This window comes from Clarias gariepinus, chromosome 5 (assembly GCF_024256425.1).
Source record: "Clarias gariepinus isolate MV-2021 ecotype Netherlands chromosome 5, CGAR_prim_01v2, whole genome shotgun sequence".
Classification (NCBI taxonomy): domain Eukaryota; kingdom Metazoa; phylum Chordata; class Actinopteri; order Siluriformes; family Clariidae; genus Clarias; species Clarias gariepinus.
The window spans coordinates 2,487,162-2,507,500 of NC_071104.1; the positions used below are offsets into that span (position 1 = coordinate 2,487,162).

Consider the following 20,339-nt stretch of genomic DNA (forward strand, 5'->3'; position numbering starts at 1 on the left):
ATATGGAGTCCAGGTAGTTATTAGAGACTCAGGATGACTTGTAGGAAATTCCAGTCTTGAACTATCTAGCGACTGCAGCCAAGCCAAGTCCTCAGAGGAACAGCTTTCAACATCAGTCGAGGCCAGAACCATCTTTATGGTAGAGTGAAACCGTCCCCAGACACCAGACGCATCCCAAAGAGACACATGGGGTATCCAGGGGACGAGATCTCCAACCAGAAGCGGGGCACCAGGATGGGTCAGACAGATCCGAAGTGCAAAGGGAGTCTGGATCACAGGCAGCTCAGGAACAACATGTGTAGCTCGACTGAGAGAGGGAAAGGGGAGAGCAGAAGAGGAGAGATAACAGTTGGGTATCATCACAGTCACATAATGTATAAGGTGAATGTATATTTAGTGTAGAGTGCAAGCAGGGACTCCAACAGGGCTAACTAGAACAGCATAACTAAAAGGGAGAGCCAAAAGGAAACACAGATTTAAGGGCTACCTGAGATGTAAAGCAAGAATGGGGAAGACAGCATCTAAACATACCAGTTCACCATAATACTCTACGTCCATGAGTCTCCCAGATCTGCTCCTTTACCTAAGGCAAATTTATTTACAAAAATGCTTGGCTAAATAAATAGTTTTTTAGCCTAGAACTAAACACTGAGACTGTGTCTGAGTCCCGAACACTATTTGGAAGGCTGTTTCAAAAAGCTCTGCCACCAGCTGTAGTTTTCATAATACGCGGTACTGACAAGCAGCCTGCATCCTTTGATCGAAGTAGGCGTGGCGGATCGTAAGACACTAGCAGTTCGCTCAGGTACTGCGGCACGAGACGATTTATTGCTTTATATGTCAAAAGTAGTATTTAAAACTCCATGCTGAATTTTACTGGGAGCCAATCCAGTGAAGATAAGATAGGGGTGATGTGCTCATATCTTCTGGTTCTAGTGAGGACTCTCGCTGCTGCATTCTGGACTAGCTGAAGCTTATTTATGCATCTAGCTGAACAACCAGACAGTAAGGCATTACAATAGTCCAACCTAGAGGTGATAAAAGCATGAACTAGTTTTTCTGCATCGTTTAGCGACAATATATTCCTTAACTTGGCAATATTTTTAAGGTGAAAGAATGCCATCCTGGTGATATTGTCTACATGAGCTTTAAATGAAAGACTAGAATCACACAGAGGTCTTTCACTGTTGCACTTGATTGAACAGAAAGGCCATCTTAAGTTACAGTGTAATCTAAATTCTTGCTTCTAGCTGCATGACTAGAACTTCTATCTTGTCTATCCAGTCTCTTATATTCTTCACACATTGCTCAATTTTAGCAAGCTGTTTTTTTCTTATATGGTTTTTCTGAGACATATAAGAGTGATATAACTGTGTGTTGTCAGCATAACAATGCAAACTAATACCATGCTTACGGACCCTAAAACCAAGCCCTGTGGAACACCAAACTCCACTAGAGAACATAAAGAATAATCACCATTTAAATCTACATACTGATAACGATGGGTCAAAAAGGATCTGAGCCAGGAGAGGGCTGTTCCCTTAATTCCTACCACGTTTTCTAATCTGTGAAGGAGAATACTATGATCAATGGTGTCAAAAGCTACACTGAAGTTGAGTAACACAAGCATAGTGACCCTGATCAGAGGCCAATAGGTCATTTACTACTTTAACGAGTGCTGTCTCTGTGCTGTGATGAGGCCTAAATCTTGACTGATACAGTTTCTGTATGCTATTTATATGTATTTACTGTATATATGAGCATAGCTGCTCCGCTACTATCTTTTCCAGAATCTTAGAGATAAAAGGGAGGTTTGATATTGGCCTGTAACTGGACAGCTGACAGGGGTCGAGGTCAGGTTTCTTAATTATTGGTTCAATAACTGCTAATTTAAAAGATTTTGGAACATACCCAATGCTGAGTAAAGAATTAATTATTTTCAACAGGGATTCCGTTATTCCCGGCACTATCTGTTTAAGAAAATGTATAGGATCTAATATACAGGTTGATGAATTTGCAAAAGAGCTAAGTTCATTCTCTTCAAGGGGAGTAAAGTATTCTATGTTCTGATCAGACCTGGTTAATTTAACATCAATGATAGTGGTTCTGTAACCTACAAAACATCTAAAATATGTGAACAAGTATTAAAATAGACAATGTTCTCTTATAGTCATGTTCTTACTCACTTGTGTATCATGCTGCTGCCACATTAGATAGAAACCCTGAAAACAATTCTGGAATCACCACGCGCAGGATATTCATAAGTGTTCCTACTTTGGAGCAAATATATAAAAAAAAAAACACAAAAACAACACACATTTTTTGTTACCTAAGCATTCTGGCTTTAAAAAATGTACCTAAAACAAAAAATTTTTTTCAGTCTGTATGTGTCGGATATCAGGTTAGACTTCTCTAACTTAGAGTTGGACTCCATCACCTGCTTGTAATTCCTCTGCTTTAACCAAAGAGACCTTGAGGTTCTACAGCCAAATTATGTTGACTTAATTTACTATGTTGGTTTAGTGGTTAGCATTGTCACCTTGCACCTAAAGGGTCCGGATTCAAATTCCAGCTGGTGTTCTCCCTGTGCTTGTTGTGTTTAATACTCCGGTTCTCAGAGGTGGAAAGTAACTAATTACATTTACTCGGGTTACTGTAAGTAGTTTTTTTTTGTGTGTATTTTTACTTTTTAAAGTAGTTTTTAAAATCTCTAATTTTACTTAACTATGTTTTGTTTGAAGTATTGTACTTCGCTACATTTTAAATCATATTTGCTACTGAGTAAAAATACATTTTTACCACTGCACTGATTGATTGATGGGCGTGGAGAACAACAACCCCGCTAAATTCACAAGGATGATGAAGTCGAATGCCAGCGATGCAGACCCAGCTGAAAGCGAAGTGCCATCAACCTCTTATGAAGCAAACCCCTGGCCATAATTAAGCGACCACTTTGATTTCATGCATAAAAAAAGGCAACAGCTTTATTATGGAAAGGTGTTCCTTTAATTAAAAACAACTAGGTTGAGATTTATATCCACTTTATTTTTTTAAACTACACTAGAATCCCCCATCCCACCCTCGCTGTAAAAAAAAAGGAACTTGGTAACTTTTACTCTGAGTAAATTTTTAATTAGCTACTTTTTTCTTTTACTTGAGTAGATTTTTTAAATGGTAACTTTTTATTTGTACTTCAGTAAAAATGTCAATGAAGTAACAGTACTTGTACTTGAGTACAAACCTTTATTACTCTTTCCACCTCTGCCGGTTCTCTCCCACAGTCCAAAAACATGCTGGTTATGCTAACTTGGGTTCCCGAATGACCCGTAGTGTGTGAATGAGCATGTGAGTGCGCCCTGAGCACCTCATCCAGGGTTTACCCTGTCTAGTCTGAGATAGGCTCCAGCCCTCCTGCGACTATAGAGTGCTATAGTTACATATAGGTACATTAACCGCATAAACACTAATCTTCATAGCCCCAAAATGATAGCCCCAGTTGGCCAATAACTTTTCTGATTATGTTTATTTATTTGGGCATACCCTAAAAGTTGCACTTGGGTTCTATATTCCAATTACAAATTTGAATATGAATTGGAATGATGTCATGAAAAAACAAGGAATCAACATGCACTCTGGTATTAACCGCTGTATGTAATGACACAGTGATGTGGTGATTAGTGTATCGCAGAGAATAATGGTGTAAGGATTTTGATAAATAGTGCAAGAAGTTGGATGCTACGAGTCAGGAGGTCGCATGTTCACATCCCTATTGAACAGTTATTTTTAAGGGAATGTTTGATGTGGGTTTAAATTAAACTGACCTGTTCTGATATCTTGTCTAACGTTTTGTTGGGAAAAAAATGTGTATCTGCACCCTTATTTTAATCACTTCAAACCATACCCACTCCATGATGTAAGATGACCACTAGATGGCACTCACACCACCATTCTTGTTCCTCTTTTTAAAAACATAATCTTTAAGTTCTTTTCCACTCAAATCAATCTGTTTTAATAAGCTAGGTTATTTTTTTTCAAATGCTTACATCCATAACCTTTTATTGGCACATGTTAATAATACAGTATTTACCCTCATAAAAGTGAAATGTTTGTGGGAGGTCTCAGTAAATTTGTTGTCTGACTTGTGGCCAGGAAACTGAGTAATAAGAAGAAGTTTCGCACTACTGGTGGTAAATTTAAACAATTAGCAGTGAACATTTTGCTTTTAATAGCAAATGCTGGTTTACCGGTAGTGCATTGTATTCTGTGCAGTAAAAAAGTCATAGTCTTCTTCTTCTAAAGTTTGCCTCATTGGTTGGTATTTTTAAGTTTGCCAGTGTAGTTGTTTTTTTTTTATTATTTCTTTTAATATTTAACTATTTTGCTGCATTTTCATTAAACCTTTATCTACTGTTCCCATTTATTTTTCCAATCTCAATATTATCTTTCCTTACTTCTTCTTCTTTGTCTTTCGGCTGTTCCCTTTCAGGGGTCACCACAGCGAATCATCTGCCTCCATCTAACCCTATCCTCTGCATCCTCTTCTCTCACACCAACTAACTTCATGTCCTCTCTCACTGCATCCATAAATCTCCTCTTTGGTCTTCCTCTAGACCTCCTGCCTGGCAGCTCCAACCTCAGCATCCTTCTACCGATATATTCACAATCTCTCCTCTGAACATGTCCAAACCACCTTAATCTGGCCTCTCTGACTTTATCTTCAAAACATCTAACGTGGGTTGTCCCTCTGATGAACTCATTCTTGATCCTATCCATCCTTGTCACTCCCAATGAGAACCTAAACATCTTCATCTCTGCTACCTCCAACTCTGCCTCCTGGGTCCCTTTAATTTACACACATGTATTCCGTCTTGCTGCGGCTAACCTTCATTCCTTTGCTTTCCAGAGCATACCTCCACCTCTCCAAATTTTCCTCCACCTGTTCCCTGCTCTCGCTACAAAGCGCAATGTCATCTGCAAACATCATAGTCCATGGAGACTCCTGTCTAACCTCATCTGTCATCCTGTCTATCACCAGAGCAAACAAAAAGGGGCTTAGAGCCGATCCTTGATGCAGACCCACCTCCACCTTAAACTTTTCTGTCACACCTACAGTACATCTCACCACTGTCTTACAGCTCTCATACATGTCCTGCACCACTCTAACATACTTCTCTGCCACTCCAGACTTCCTCATACAACAACATACATTAACTTTCCTTACTGCTCCTTTCAATTTCTGGTAAAAATAAATAAAATGATGAGAAAATTCCACAAAGTTTTATATTTAATTTGCCACATTGTTTTAGTACAATGCTAGCATGTATATAAGATAAATGCGCTGTCTGGCCAAAGAAAAATTCGCCATTTCAGAAGAGTCAAACTATTGGCCTGCGTCCAGCAAAGAAATCAGTAAAGTGACCAGAATTGGATGAAAAATGGTCCAATGCATTATTAAACCAAGGACGGTTAGTGCTGAACCCTCAACCCTTGTGGGGAAAATAAATTAATTCATGAGTTAACTTAAACACACGGTAAAGGAGGATTGCAATAAAGAAAGAAAGAAAGAAAGAAAAATACCCAGTAGAAATCAGATTTATGTTTAATAGTGAAATTAAGAGCATTTACACACACACACACACACACACACAGGTTTGGGACTAAACAGCTGTGTGTCCATAGAAAAAAGGCTGCAGACTTTGGAGCGATGGAAAAAAAGGTCATGTGATCTTTCAGACGCGATGTGATGCACCCATTATGATTTTTATTTTCCACATTTTGGGACTCCACAAATTATGATATAACTAGAGGTTACCCATACCCATACCCGTGTTCAGATCCTGACGCCTGTGTGCTACCCTTACCTGTGAACGATGTGTTTGCTCCAATGTTTCGGCAGCCCCTTACATCTGCTTCTGACGTTTTTGTTTTTTTTGCTAAGTAAGGCGTTGTTACATTTGGTGAGGATCGTCTGTGACATGCCTGTGACGGGACCTACCTGTGCAAACACTTGCAGCTACAAAATGAATTTCTTAGTTTTTATATACCAGAGGGTACACACATGAGGTTACCCTGCAGCTCCACCCACATGCAGATCCTGACGCCTGACCCACCCACCCATCGTACGTGGTCAACTCGCCGTTGCTCCTCATGTTGCCACTGTGTAACGCCTTTGACACACTCACGGTATGAAGGGAAAGTTGATGATCATGCTGCCTATTTATGACACAAGCTGGTGAAAATGCTGCCCGCTGTTAGAGTCAGCGAGGAACACCTGTGACACGTTCACAGCTTGACATGCCTGTGACACGCTATGACAGAACTACACTCAAACTAAAATGTACAGGAGCTTGGCGCAGGGCCAAAACCAAGATATGGTTGACTGATTGAGGCATCAGATGATGGCTACATCACAATAATTATCATGATTGACATCTTGTTTTACTTTGGGTCATATTGGTGCCTCAGTGGTAGGTTCATCACCTGCCATGTGGAAGGGCAGGGTTTGAGTCCCACCCCAAACCTCAGCCAATTATAAACTAAAGAACCTGGAGGAAACATACACAAGCACAGGGAGAGCACACACACTCCACACACACACACACACACTGAGGTGGGAATCAAACCAGGAGGTGTGAGGTGACAGTTCTAGCCACCGTGTCACGACCAATAAGTGTGGTACTTTTACATTTTATTTTCACTTTATAAATAATTGAGTAATATTGGCCAGGTTTATGTGCAGAAACTTTACAGAATGCACGAGGAACAATAAACAAAACAAAACACTGGAATTTACCACCAAAAAAATACCAAACCTAAATACATGTCATGGTTTCAAAAAAAAAAAACCCTAAGAGGTTATCCGGACCAATCAAAGAGCGTCCTTACATCCGGGCATCCGATCCCGTGTAAAATAAAATGCCACAGCTGTTCGTTTCGTTTCCATGAATTTTGGAGTCGACTCTGATGGAATCGGTTCAGAGAGTCGGTTCACTACCGAATCTTCCCTATACAGCCCTCTTTGTTTCTTTTAAACGCCACGAGAGCTTAAAATTATATATAATTATATTTTTATATAAAATTTACTTGGTATAAATTAGAATTACAGTCTAATAAATGAAATGCGTTTTTTCATTTTTAAGAATGAACATTTTGTTGAATTTTCTCTTTGATAGTTTGACATGGTTACAGACACTACAGGTTTTTTGTATACTTAAATACTAAAATATACTTAAATAGAATTTTTAAAATACTTTAATTTAAGCAACACTTTTTACAGGTCATATGCTTCTAGAAGCTTCCACCAATTTAAGTATCAATACTCATGAAGAAATCTGAGTAATTTGCATTTTAAATGACTATTATTTAAAGCGAGACAGTATGACACTGAAAATGGCCGTTTTGGCGTCTTATATAAAATTATCTCTCCAAAATAGCTAAAGTTAGCAACTGGAAAATTTTGAGGGAAGTGAGATCGGTCACTTCCATGTTGCATAAACTCCAGAGCTTCTCTGGTTACACACATTTTCTGCAATATATGTTTAACATAAAAAACTAAAATCACCTAAAAGAAAGAAAGAGACAGACAGAGAAAGTGTGCCACTTGTGGATTGCACAACCCTGGACATTACCATTTATTCTAACTTCATTCCACACAAAAATGACATAAAATCTACTTGTACAGCTGCTCCTATTGTTCTATATTTCTTCATATATTCTTCATATATATTCTATATTGTGTATCTTTGTTGTACAGTTATTTTATTTTTACTTTAATTTTATATTTTATTTTATTCTTTCTTAAATTTCTTTTAGTTAAATTTACCTTTTATTTTATTTTTCATATTTTTTCCTATTCAGTCTTTTATGTCAATAAAGCCCATACAAAGGGCTTTATTGACATAAATGTTAGCAAAAAAATAATTTCTATTGTTGTCAAACAAAAAAAAATTCTTTGACAACAATATAACAATATAAACACACGTTTTGGCTGACTATCTTGCAACTTATAAATGACTAGATCTCCTCTATATAATAATAAGAATAATAATAATAATAATAATTATTATTATTATTATTATAAAATGTAATCACTTAATAACCTGATTAAAAAAATATTCAATAACCGCTGATATACAGTAATCAGTTTATTAAGTTTATTCTCTTCTGAGTCGAATCTAAAGACTCGGAGTCGACTCCGGAGTCAGTGAGCTCGGCGCAGTGAAGCGGTTAGATCCAGGGTGGGATCTTTGTGTTTTCTGCTGATCTGTTGTTAGAGCACTGCGGTGTGTGTCCGGGTGAGATCGGGGACACTGCAGCGGCTCGAGCGCGGAAACCGTTAGAAGATTTAAACCGCGGAGAGAATCGGCGATAAACTTCAAAGCGGGTCGGTTACAATGTGTCGGAGTGAGCGGAGTGCGGGGAATTCACTTCCGGTATCGGGGTGTGACGCAGGCGGCTGGGCTCCTCCAGCGTGCTGAGAGAGAGAGAGAGAGAGAGAGAGAGAGAGAGAGAGATGTGGCTGAATCCGGCCGAGGTGTCGCTGAAAAACGCGCTGAATCTCTGGATCACCGACAGATCGAGCGATTATTTCCTGCTGCAGCGCAGAAGAGGGCATGGGGAGACCGGGGGCAGACTCACAGGTAGGGGCAGTGCATTAACCCCCCTCATCAGCCTGCTGCACTCGGGCTTCTCACACACACACACACACACACACAGGTGAAGCAACCTGTCCTCTACACATTATTAATATACAGATGTGGGAATAAAGAATAGTGTGTGTGTGTGTGTGTGAGACATGCAGAGTGTCTATAGGGAGAAGGGGACGTGTTGGGGATTGGGAATAACAGTGCAGAACAGGATCAGATGTGTGTTTTATATATACAGTATATCACACACACACACACACACACACATGTGAGAACACAATACCCAGTCTGAAGAAATGATCTAGTGCGAAAAAACTAAATAAAGTGCTTTGGGATTCAAAGAATTGTGTTCCTGAAGGTCTGCGGTTTCAAAATCATAACAGCTGATTTACATACGAGAGAGAGAGAGAGACTGATGTTTGTTTTGTTGTTTTTGTTTATCATTTATGTACTGTTGTTACATATTTTATATGTTTGTGTGTTAGAGTGCGCGCGAGTGTGTGTTTGTTTGTATGTATGTGTGTGTGAGAGTGTGTGTGAGAGTGTGTGTGAGAGTGTCTGTGTGTGAGTGTCTGTGTGTGAGAGTGTCTGTGTGTGAGTGTCTGTGTGTGAGAGTGTGTGTGTGTGAGTGTCTGTGTGTGAGAGTGTGTGTGTGAGAGTGTCTGTCTGTGAGAGTGAGTGTGTGTCTGTGAGAGAGTGAGTGTGTGTCTGTGAGAGAGTGAGTGTGTGTCTGTGAGAGAGTGAGTGTGTGTCTGTGAGAGAGTGAGTGTGTGTGTGTGTGTCTGTGAGAGAGTGAGTGTGTGTGTGTGTCAACAGTCCAACATGATATTCCCACATGATGAACTCCTGTACTTTTCACTCTTCCCTGTGCGTCTGTACTCCACCGTGCTGTGGGGGGAGGGGGGGGGGGGTTGGGGTTCTAAGGGGCCATTATATATATTGTGTCTGTTCCATGTGACCCGTTTACTCCTTTCCTACCCGAGCTCACGATCCACCAGCGGCAAACAACACTGTGACCACAAGCGAAAGCTTTGAACAGTTATTTTTACCCAGATTCAGGAAACGGTTTCTCCATCTTGCTGTTTCAGTCTCGCGCAGCAGCTGATGTCGCACCTGTCGCGCGCGGCCGAGCGTGTTTGTTTAAGATAGCGCCGAGCGGTGACCCTCAGGAGACTCCGGCGGTTGTGCGTCCTGTGAGAAGAGCTGAACACTTCACTCCTGCGTCTGCTGGATAGAGCGGAGTGTTTACAGAGCGCTTTCTCCGCACAAGACTTTTGTCCAGCTTTCGCATTCCTGGAAAAGTCCACTCGCTTCTCCATGACGATGGTGTGTGTGTGTGTGTGTGTGTGTGTGTGTGTGTGTGTGTGTGCGTGTGTGTGCAAGGACAAAAACAACCAAAGGAAAAAAAAGTGTTCAGGGAACTAGTTTCTCTTTCTCTGTCTCTTAATCTTTGATTCCTTCTTTAGCTCTCAGAAAAGCCACATGTCACTGGGCGTCTCTGACGAACCCTGAACACGACTCTCTCTCTGCTCGTCTCCACCCGCCTGCATTTTTCTCCTCACAGATACAGTCACACTTTCATTCTTAAGGAAGCTCAGGCTGAAATGGCTTTCCCAACGGTTTGGCACACAGTGTTTTCTACAGAGTTTTGTACAAGTGCTGGTGTTGGTGCTGCGATCCAGAAGGGTGTGTGTGTGTGTGTGTGTGTGATGATCAGGGTTCTGCTCGGCCTAACATTTTCCGCTCTTTCCATCTTAAATCCCAGCGCTCTTATGATATGACATCATCTTCATACGTCACATTGTGGCTAATCTAAAGCTGGAGGTGTCGAGGTCCAGAGTGTCTCTTGGTTTGTCCCTCGGTTGTCTTGATGATGATGAAAGAATTTTTGTCCTTTTCTGTCTTTCCCTTCTACAAAGCAGTCTCAAATATTGGAACATATATTATTAAACAGCTTAAACAGGAACCCCTTGTTCTCCAAATAGGAAGGAGAGCATCTGCCTTTAATTTCTGGGTTGATAAGAAACGAGGAAATGTCAAATTAGAAAGTGCAGCGTGACCCCGTGTTAAGTCCTGAACGATCTCAGGTTCAGGAAGCCTCTGATCAAACACACACACACACAGAGCCAGATTGCAGTGATCCAGTAAAAACACTTCAGGACGTTGTGTTATTAAGGAGGACCTAATGACATCAGGACGTTTACAGAGACTCACATCAGGACACGCTGCGCTGCACCACCTCTAGCTCTGTCCTGAAACAGCGCCCCCTTCAGTGTTAGTTCAACCATGTAGCTGGAGCGTCTTACGTTTACACCCTGTGTTACTTTCAGTGGTGTGTGTGTGTGTGTGTGTGTGTGTGTGTGTGTGTGGTGTGTTTTACATTTCCACAGTTTTGATGCAGAGAGAACATTAGATCTAGGTGGAATGTAGTCACACTCGTTCTGTGTGTGTTTAGTCTTTCTGATAATCCGTATCTGTCTCATGGTCTGTTTTGTCCGTCTGATGGTCGTCATGTCTTCTGAATGGCAGATCTAAGGGCCTGTCTGTCTCATCATTTGTCTGCCTGTCTGATGGTCAAGCTCATGGGCAATCTGTCCTGTAGTCTGTCTTGTATGTCTGACTGATGATCAGCCTGTCTCATGGCCTGTCTGCTGACTGTCTGTCTCTCTGATGATTTGTCTGTCTAAATTTGTTTATCTGATGTTATGTCTGTTATGTCTGCTTCATTGTCTGTTTATCTGATGTCCTGCCTGATGGTCTGTTTGTCTGTCTGAGGTTCTGTCTGATGGTCTGTTGTTCTGTCTGATGGTCTGTTTGTCTGTCTGAGGTTCTGTCTGATGGTCTGTTTGTCTGTCTGATGTCCTGTCTGATGGTCTGTTTGTCTGTCTGATGTCCTGTCTGATGGTCTGTTTGTCTGTCTGATGTCCTGTCTGATGGTCTGTTTGTCTGTCTGATGTCCTGTCTGATGGTCTGTTTGTCTGTCTGAGGTTCTGTCTGATGGTCTGTTTGTCTGTCTGAGGTTCTGTCTGATGGTCTGAGGTTCTGTCTGATGGTCTGTCTGATGGTCTGAGGTTCTGTCTGATGGTCTGTTTGTCTGTCTGATGTCCTGTCTGATGGTCTGTTTGTCTGTCTGATGTCCTGTCTGATGGTCTGTTTGTCTGTCTGAGGTTCTGTCTGATGGTCTGATGGTCTGTTTGTCTGTCTGATGGTCTGAGGTTCTGTCTGATGGTCTGTTTGTCTGTCTGATGTCCTGTCTGATGGTCTGTTTGTCTGTCTGATGTCCTGTCTGATGGTCTGTTTGTCTGTCTGATGTCCTGTCTGATGGTCTGTTTGTCTGTCTGAGGTTCTGTCTGATGGTCTGTTTGTCTGTCTGAGGTTCTGTCTGATGGTCTGAGGTTCTGTCTGATGGTCTGTTTGTCTGTCTGAGGTTCTGTCTGATGGTCTGAGGTTCTGTCTGATGGTCTGTTTGTCTGTCTGATGGTCTGAGGTTCTGTCTGATGGTCTGTTTGTCTGTCTGATGTCCTGTCTGATGGTCTGTTTGTCTGTCTGATGTCCTGTCTGATGGTCTGTTTGTCTGTCTGAGGTTCTGTCTGATGGTCTGTTTGTCTGTCTGAGGTTCTGTCTGATGGTCTGAGGTTCTGTCTGATGGTCTGTTTGTCTGTCTGAGGTTCTGTCTGATGGTCTGAGGTTCTGTCTGATGGTCTGTTTGTCGGTCTGAGGTTCTGTCTGATGGTCTGTTTGTCTGTCTGAGGTTCTGTCTGATGGTCTGTTTGTCTGTCTGAGGTTCTGTCTGATCCTTGTCAGTCTGTTTTTTTTTATGTGTTTATTTCTCTCATGGTCTGTCTGTCTGTCTGATGGTTTGTCTTTATCGTGGTCTGTCTGTTCTGTTCCATGGTCTGTCTGTCTGTCTCATGGCTCTGTTATGGGGGCAGGAGTGTGGTTCAGTGGTTAGGACGTTGGACTACTGATCAGAAGGTCTCAGGTTCAAACCTCAGAACCACCAGGTTGCCATTGAGGCCTTTCATGTTCAAATGTGTAATGAGTTAAAATGTAAGTATAAGGGCGTCTGAGAAATGATATAAATGTTAAATTATGTGTTATGTTCTGTCTGTCTGATATTTGTGTAATGGTTGGTCTGTGTGATGTCTTATGGTCTTTCCGATGGTCGGTCTGTCTCATGGTCCGTTTGTCTTTCTAATCTGTCTGATGTTATTCTGGTGTGTGTATTCGGCCGCTCATTGTTGATTAATTCGTTGTTCATTCATTTATTTAATTATTTGAAACATGAGGAAGTAAGATGTCATTGTCCCCAGTAGGGGAATGTGGCCCATGGTTACTGGCCACTAAGTCCTATAGAAAGTGTGTGTGTGTGTGTGTGTGTGTGTGTGTGTGTGTGTAGGTATGCTGGTGGGAGCACTGGACACTGTGTTGGACTCGAACGCACGAGTTGCTCCATTTCGGATTCTTCTACAGGTTCCTGGTTCACAGAGCAGCTGGGTGATCGCTAGCGGTGAGACGCTTTATCTGTATGACTATTATTAATGTAGTGTAATTATTATTACTATACTATTTGTGCAGAGTTTAAATACGTGTGTGTGTGTGTGTGTGTGTAGGAGCCACAGCTGAAGAAGTGCAGAAACACTGGAAATGGCTGGAGCAGAACTTGTTGCCGTACATGTCGGTGTTTGAGAACAAGCAGGACGCCGCGAGCTTCGCGCAGGGCAAAATCAAGGTTCTCTCCCAGACTTTAAACACAGACGTTTATCGCTCGGATTAACTGCCAACGTTATGGCTTTTTCTGTTAAAGTGCTAATGGTTTAATAAGCTAACGTAACGTAACGTATGGGTCAGTCGTCTGATCGCTAGACGTCACTTTTAAAGAGAGAGATGCTCTTGTGCTTGTACTGAAGCCACTGCGCTGTGAACTGAACGCCCATTACATAAGAGTTTCCTTGCAAAGTCGATTAACTTTTGCTAGCTAATGTACAGTAAACATTTGAACTCCCTAGCTAGTTCTGATCAGATTGTTAGCTCATCTCTGATTTTAGAAATTTTTAGAAATTTAAAATTGATATTTCTTGCTGTTTTATGATGTGTTTGAAGTTGTGGACAATCAAAAACACTAAACTGAGTTACAGAGCTAGCCTGTGTGTGTGTTTGTGTGTGTTACATCTCAGGGCCTAATCGCTGAGGAAGTCCTGGTGGGCCAGGCGGCGCTGGACGACGACCCGTCGCGTTTCCGCGAGGCGATGGTGCGGTTCGAGCAGCGGTTCGGCCTCCCGCTGAAAGAAAAGCTGGTGGCTCATTACTCCTGCTGCTGCTGGAAAGGCCGAGTGCCGCGTCAGGGCTGGATCTACCTGTCCACCAATCACATGGCTTTCTACTCGTTCCTGCTGGGAAAAGAGGGTGAGCGCGTCCGTTACTCTCTGTAGGTCGGGTGCAGTAAACCGTACACACACGTAGCATCGCTGCGAGCGCATAGAAAAGAAAGGTCACAAGAAAAAAGACGCAAATGTGCGTTCAATTTCACATTACAGTAAACATTTATTCTCCATCAGGTCTGACGGGCCAGTTCACCCTCGTGTTATGGCAACAGAAAACTCATACCTGCATGAAAAAACTCAAACCGACTGATTCCAGTGTTTTAGTTAAAACTACCTTAGTGATCGACTCCATGTTGTTTTTTTTATGTTAACTGGTTCTGCTAGTAATAAACTTTGAAGTCTTACCTTTACATTATGTGGTTAAGTTTGTATTTGTCCATCTGTCAGGAGCTGAGTGTGCTTTTCTTACACGTTGTTCAGGAGTTTAAAGGCGGGAGGGGGTGAAGGTGCCAGAATAAAAAAAAAATATATAGTTGCAGAGCAGCGATGATGGGGCCCAAGCACATGCGCCATTGCTGAAAAAAAGCATCTCACTGTGACGTCACTCAGAAAGGTATTAGCCACTTTTCAGGATACGCTTAACGCATCTGCACGCCTGAACCCTTTGAGATATTGGCTTATGCGAGGGTGAGGGCACCGTGCCACACCCGGGGCCTCAGACGTCCTAATGTGCTAATTGTGATGACTTTTTGAGCATTTTACGATCGGCAAAAAACAGATGGAAAAAAAATGTCTTTGCAGAACAAAAGGGCCTGTTTATACTCTGTGATGTCACAGGGCTGATGTCATAGTACTTGGTCCCCTAATTGTTTTACTTTATGCCATCCAAATACCCATTATGCACCCGCTCAGTCACATCCCTATCAACTGCTTACATTATTATAATGTTTGTTGGTCTTTCGGCTGCTCCCGACAAGGGGTCGCCACAGCGGAATGCCCAGTCCGCACTACAACGTGGCACAGGGGCAACCCTCCCATTGTATCCGGGCTTGGGACCGGCACTGCATCTGGTGGCTGGGGGGGTTTGGGCACTGGCTGGGAATCGAACCTGGGCCTTGTGCATGGCAGACGAAACCCCTACCACTGAGCCACCAGTGCTCGCTTACGTTATTATAATGTTATTAATTAAATAAGTTACATTCAAATACAACTTGATCATTTTGACTAATTGTTGCATCTTTTATATGAAACATATATAGAATATTTACATATACGTTTACACGCGGGTTACCTGCTGCCATTAGGACGCCCGAGAGTCTGCCACGCCTGGGGCCCTCACTTGAGACCGTTAATGCTATTTGGGCCAGGGGTAGCTCAGTGGTTAAGGCATTGGACTACGGTTCAGAAGATCCCAGGTTCAAACCCCACAACCACCAAGTTGCCACTGTTGCCCTCAACTGCTGTGTATGTGTAATGAGAAAAATGTAAGTTGCTCTGGATAAGAGCGTCTGCCAAATGCCTTAATGTAAATACATAGCTCATACACACTTGCACTTGCATACGTACATGTGAAACCCGGTACACATTTAGACCTCATCGAGCTGAACAACTATTACTGTGCATGTCTTGGGCTCTGCTCAGCAGGAAGTCAGTTATTTTGGGTTGTTTGCAAAACGCACACAATGGGCTTTGATGTCCTCCTCATAGGGGATTGATGCGAGTCGTGACGATGCCTCCAACTTGTGGTAAAAAAGTGGCTAATAACCTCCTGAGTGACATCACATTGAGTGAGATCATAGTCTAATGTTTTTTTTTTCCCAGCACCCCAGGCTCTTTGGAGATCTCCACATGTTCAAAAGCGCACAGGTTGTGTGGTGCACCCGGGTGGCGATGGCACAGGTGCTTGGGCCCGATCTAAACCTGATAAGAGGACTTCTCTGGAAGCTTATGTAGACATTATGATACATTACTGTAATCTGACCATAAAAATAATCCTCCAGAGAAGTCCTCTTATCAGGTTTAACAGTGTTAATGAAAATGCAACACCTTCATGGTTTGAATACAGAAGCCCAGAATAATTTACCAGCTTTTTTTAAAACCTAATAATAACTTGTGCAGACGAGATAAAAAATGAATTCCACCTTTCAGGGCTTCATGCTCTCTGTATGCGGTGGAATGAAATGATCTATTCTCGGTATATTTATTCACATTTGGCCTGTTTTTCCGATGCTCACTTTATTTCAGTGTCTGGTTTGTATCTTCACGGTGACTGGTTTCCTAAAGCGAAACCTGCCCGGCTACTCATTCTAGAGGTTTTCATTTCCTTCATGTGCAGTGAAGCTACTGATCCCCTGGGCTGAAGTCACGGCTCTGGAGCGCGCGACCTTTGGCCTCATCAACGACGCGATCAGGGTCCGAACGCGGCAGAAGCAGCGCGAGTTCTCCATGTTCCTTGATGTGGACGAGGTGATGACCGTCATGACCCAGCTGGGAGACATGGCGCTGCGGAGACTGTTCGATAACGCCAAAGCAGAACCGGATTCCAACATCACTAAACGGTAACAGAGCCTGCAGGATGTGACCCCGATCAGACACACACACACACACACACACACACACACACACACACACGCAATCTTGTGCAAGCAACTTCAGTGTGCAGGTCCTGTTTTTGCTTCACTTCCTTTAAAGGAAAGGAAGGATGTAAAGATAAGGAAGAGAAAGACTCAAGACGGAACAGAAATAAACGCACAGAAACAGAGCGAGCTGAGGAAAGAAAACATCAAAAACTTGAGTGTGTGTGATGTGGCCTGAACGTGTGAGCTTGAGCACTGTCGAGCTCTATTGACCGCAGTGCAATGTGTGAAAAGTGGTGTGTGTGTATTAATAAAATGGCCGCAAAGAAGCCATGACGTGTGTGTGTGTGTGTGTGTGTGTGTGTGTGTGTGTGTGTGTGTGTGTGTGTGTGTGTAGGGCACTGGAGGAGCAGGCCCTGCGCCAGTACGTGCTCTCGCTCTTCGGTCTCCCGCGCTCTGAGACGCTAAAGGAGGTGATGCGATGCTCGGTCTGGACGCCTCATGCTCGATGTCACACGGCCGGGAATCTCTACGTCACGGAGAACTACGTGGCCTTCAGCAGCCTGCAGGAGGGACACTGTACCCTCCTCATCCCACTCGCAGAGGTACGAGCCTCACCCATCACATCGGAGACGTGTTCGAGGAGTCTGGACCTTGTCTTATGGTTGTGTTCGGTCCTCTGCGTTGGCAGTAGACGTTAGAGATGGGGGGGGGGGGGGGGGGGGGGGGTGGGGGGTAGGGTTGGGTTGGGGGAATCGATCCTGTTACGTATCACAATTCTCTAAAATGTTTAAAAATTGATCATTCATTTATATACGTTTGCAATTCCTTTATGATCCTACAGGTGGCGCTTTAAACCACAGACGTACCTCGGCATATGAGCACCTCACAAATTTTCCCCTTAACAACTGAAATTTTGCAAGCAATCTGTTTACGTCAGTAAAAATCCAAGCAAAGTGAATTTACATCTTTTTGTGGTTATTTTACATTTTTGTTTTTTGGGGATTTTGTCTAAGATTTAGTGACGACGTAGCACCGTATGTCCCAAGAATGTTAGCAAGAAGAAAAGGGAGACGCTTTCAGGTTGGTTTTTAAAGCAGCCGGTGCTGAGAGGAATCATAAATTAAGGTTACGTGCGGTTTAATGTCTATTGAGTTTATATTTGAGTTCATTAACCTGTCTTTTCTAAATGTTTTGATTGTTTTTCTATATGCAAAAATCTGATCATAGTGTTGGAAATCAGTAATATTGGTAATATATTTGTGCGGCGGGAACAGAACACACGATCAGACGTTATTAAACGAGACGTGGTGGGTTTTGGTTTGAAGTTTGGTGAAGTTGAGGAAGGGTTCAGGAGTTTCTGCATCTTTGCAGTTCCTCAGTAACACGACTCTCTGAAAGCATGAGATGCAGGTGTGTGTGTGTGTGTGTGTGTGTGTGTGTGTGTGGCTGCGTAGAGGAAAGTGAGAACAGGAACTCACTGATTAGTTCCCTTCACCCCATGACCCTGACTGCTGTACTCCAGTACACCCGCGTGTCGGAGTGGGCGGGGCTGTACCGGCTGGTGACGGGCGTTTCTCTGCGCTCTCAGGTGCAGTCTGTGGAGAAAGCCGAGAGCACCGGTGGTCTGCCCAACCCCGTGATCATCAGCGTGCGCTCCAAGCGGGCTTTCCAGCTGATCGAGGTGGCGAGACGAGACCAGCTGGTGGACGACCTGAGCGCCCGTCTCCGCGCGCTGCACTGGGAAAGCAAACGCAAGAAGAGTCTGGTACGGCGGGAAGTTCACTTCCACCTGGTGAAACTAAAAATAAAGACCTTTCTGTGTGTAATTGTGTGTGTGTGTGTGTGTGTGTGTGTGTGTCCTTGCCTGTAGATTTCCCCCACCCCGTATTATACGTTCTGCTACGACACCGACGACACTCTCCGTCCCGTTATCCTCGAGGAAGCGCTAATCACGACATTCCAAACCGGCCAATCAGAATCCTCCGAGCACAAACGTGTGAGTATCAGACTGGTGAAGGGGAGTTTATTATTGTCCTTGGTTATAATTGCTATTTGAAGGTGTGGCCTTTAGGGGGCGGCATCCCTAACCCGCCAGCTCGTTAATGTGTGTGTGTGTGTGTGTTAGCTGTGGGACGAGCACCTGGAGGAGTTCGGCCGCGGCGTGCACATGTTCCGCACTGAGAGGACTCGCAGGCTGGTGGCTGCAGGCATCCCGGAGTCGCTGCGCGGGGAGATGTGGCTCACCTTCTCAGGTACAGGAGGCGGACTTGTTGAAATTAAAGACTGCTATTCAATTTTGGGGGAGTAGTGTAAAGGATGGAAAAATGTGTGTGTTGCAGATGCACGGTCCTTCCTAAACACCAACTCGCGCTCTTACTCTGATTTGCTGGAGGAGAGGACGAACGAGCAGACGAGCGACGAGATCGAGAGGGACCTGCGGCGCTCGCTGCCCGAACACGCCGCGTTCCAGAGCGAGACCGGCATCGCAGCGCTGCGCCGCGTCCTCAACGCATACGCCACCCGCAACCCGGGCATCGGCTACTGCCAGGTACACACACACACACACACAGGTACAGCCTTATAGTCCTCCCCACAGGTCGAGTTCAGGCTGAGCTGGACACTGACAGAATGTAGAGAACATCTGGCTCTGATTGTGTGTTCAGCATCTGGAAGGAGGCGACGAGTGAATTCCCACAGGTCGTTACATTCCTAAACAGAACTCTGGTTCCACCCCGACATCCTGTTTTATCTCGTACGTTAAAAAAAATGCTACACCCATATGATGTCCCACGTCCAGACCATGAACGCCGCTTACAAACATCTGGATCAGTTCAGACTCTCGGTGTTCACACATCATGACTCCACAAGTTCTCAGCTTCTTCTGGGTTTTTTCTTAGGTTTTCACATGCATGTGTGTGTGTGTGTGTGTGTGTGTGTGTGTGTCCAGTCTATGAACATCCTGGCGTCGGTGCTGCTGCTCTACACGCGAGAGGAAGAAGCGTTCTGGCTGCTCGTCACTGTGTGTGAGAGAATGCTGCCGGATTACTTCAACCGCAGGGTCATTGGTGAGCGTGCGTGCGTGTGTGTGTGTGTGTGTGTACTCGTGTGAGCGTGTGTGTGTGTGTACTCGTGTGCGTGTGTGTGTACTCGTGTGAGCGTGTGTGTGTGTGTGTGTGTGTGTGTGTGTGTGTACTTGTGTGAGCGTGCGTGTGTGTGTGTGTACTCGTGTGAGCGTGCGTGTGTGTGTACTCGTGTGCGTGTGTGTGTACTCGTGTGAGCGTGTGTGTGTGTGTGTGTGTGTGTGTGTGTGTGTGTGTGTGTACTCGTGTGAGCGTGCGTGTGTGTGTGTGTACTCGTGTGAGCGTGCGTGTGTGTGTGTGTACTCGTGTGAGCGTGCGTGTGTGTGTGTGTACTCGTGTGAGCGTGCGTGTGTGTGTGTGTACTCGTGTGAGCGTGTGTGTGTGTGTACTCGTGTGAGCGTGCGTGTGTGTATACCATGATATACCAAAATAACCATGGTAGTTGTATTTATAGTAGAGGGGTTCAGTTGTGGTATTGGCCAGTGTTACCACTACAGTGTTCCACTCGTGTGTGTGTGTGTGTGTGTGAGAGAGAAAGATCAGATCTGTGTAACATGGTTTATTATAAAATAACTAAAATGTTTAACAACTCTCTCAATCTGTCCCCCGTCCCCCTGTCCCCCTGTCCCCGTCCCCAGGTGCTCAGGTGGACCGCTCTGTGTTTGAGGAGCTGATCCGTGAGCGGTTGCCGCACCTGGCCGAGCGCGTTCC

The 20,339-nt window shown here is 43.9% G+C and overlaps 1 protein-coding gene across 1 annotated transcript in view; it reads left to right on the plus strand.

Moving 5' to 3' along the window:
- Positions 1-8,228: 8,228 nt before the first annotated feature.
- The window catches only part of LOC128523885 (TBC1 domain family member 8), a 22,089-nt gene continuing 9,978 nt past the window's right edge, over positions 8,229-20,339 (plus strand). The window contains exons 1-12 of the mRNA XM_053496060.1: positions 8,229-8,639; positions 13,045-13,155; positions 13,259-13,377; positions 13,823-14,051; positions 16,305-16,527; positions 16,943-17,150; positions 18,137-18,313; positions 18,419-18,544; positions 18,674-18,800; positions 18,888-19,096; positions 19,496-19,613; positions 20,267-20,339. The exon at positions 20,267-20,339 is cut by the window's right edge and continues 213 nt beyond it. Coding sequence (XP_053352035.1) covers positions 8,513-8,639; positions 13,045-13,155; positions 13,259-13,377; positions 13,823-14,051; positions 16,305-16,527; positions 16,943-17,150; positions 18,137-18,313; positions 18,419-18,544; positions 18,674-18,800; positions 18,888-19,096; positions 19,496-19,613; positions 20,267-20,339 — 1,847 coding nt within the window. The 5' untranslated portion in view covers positions 8,229-8,512. The remainder of the gene's footprint in view (positions 8,640-13,044; positions 13,156-13,258; positions 13,378-13,822; positions 14,052-16,304; positions 16,528-16,942; positions 17,151-18,136; positions 18,314-18,418; positions 18,545-18,673; positions 18,801-18,887; positions 19,097-19,495; positions 19,614-20,266) is intronic.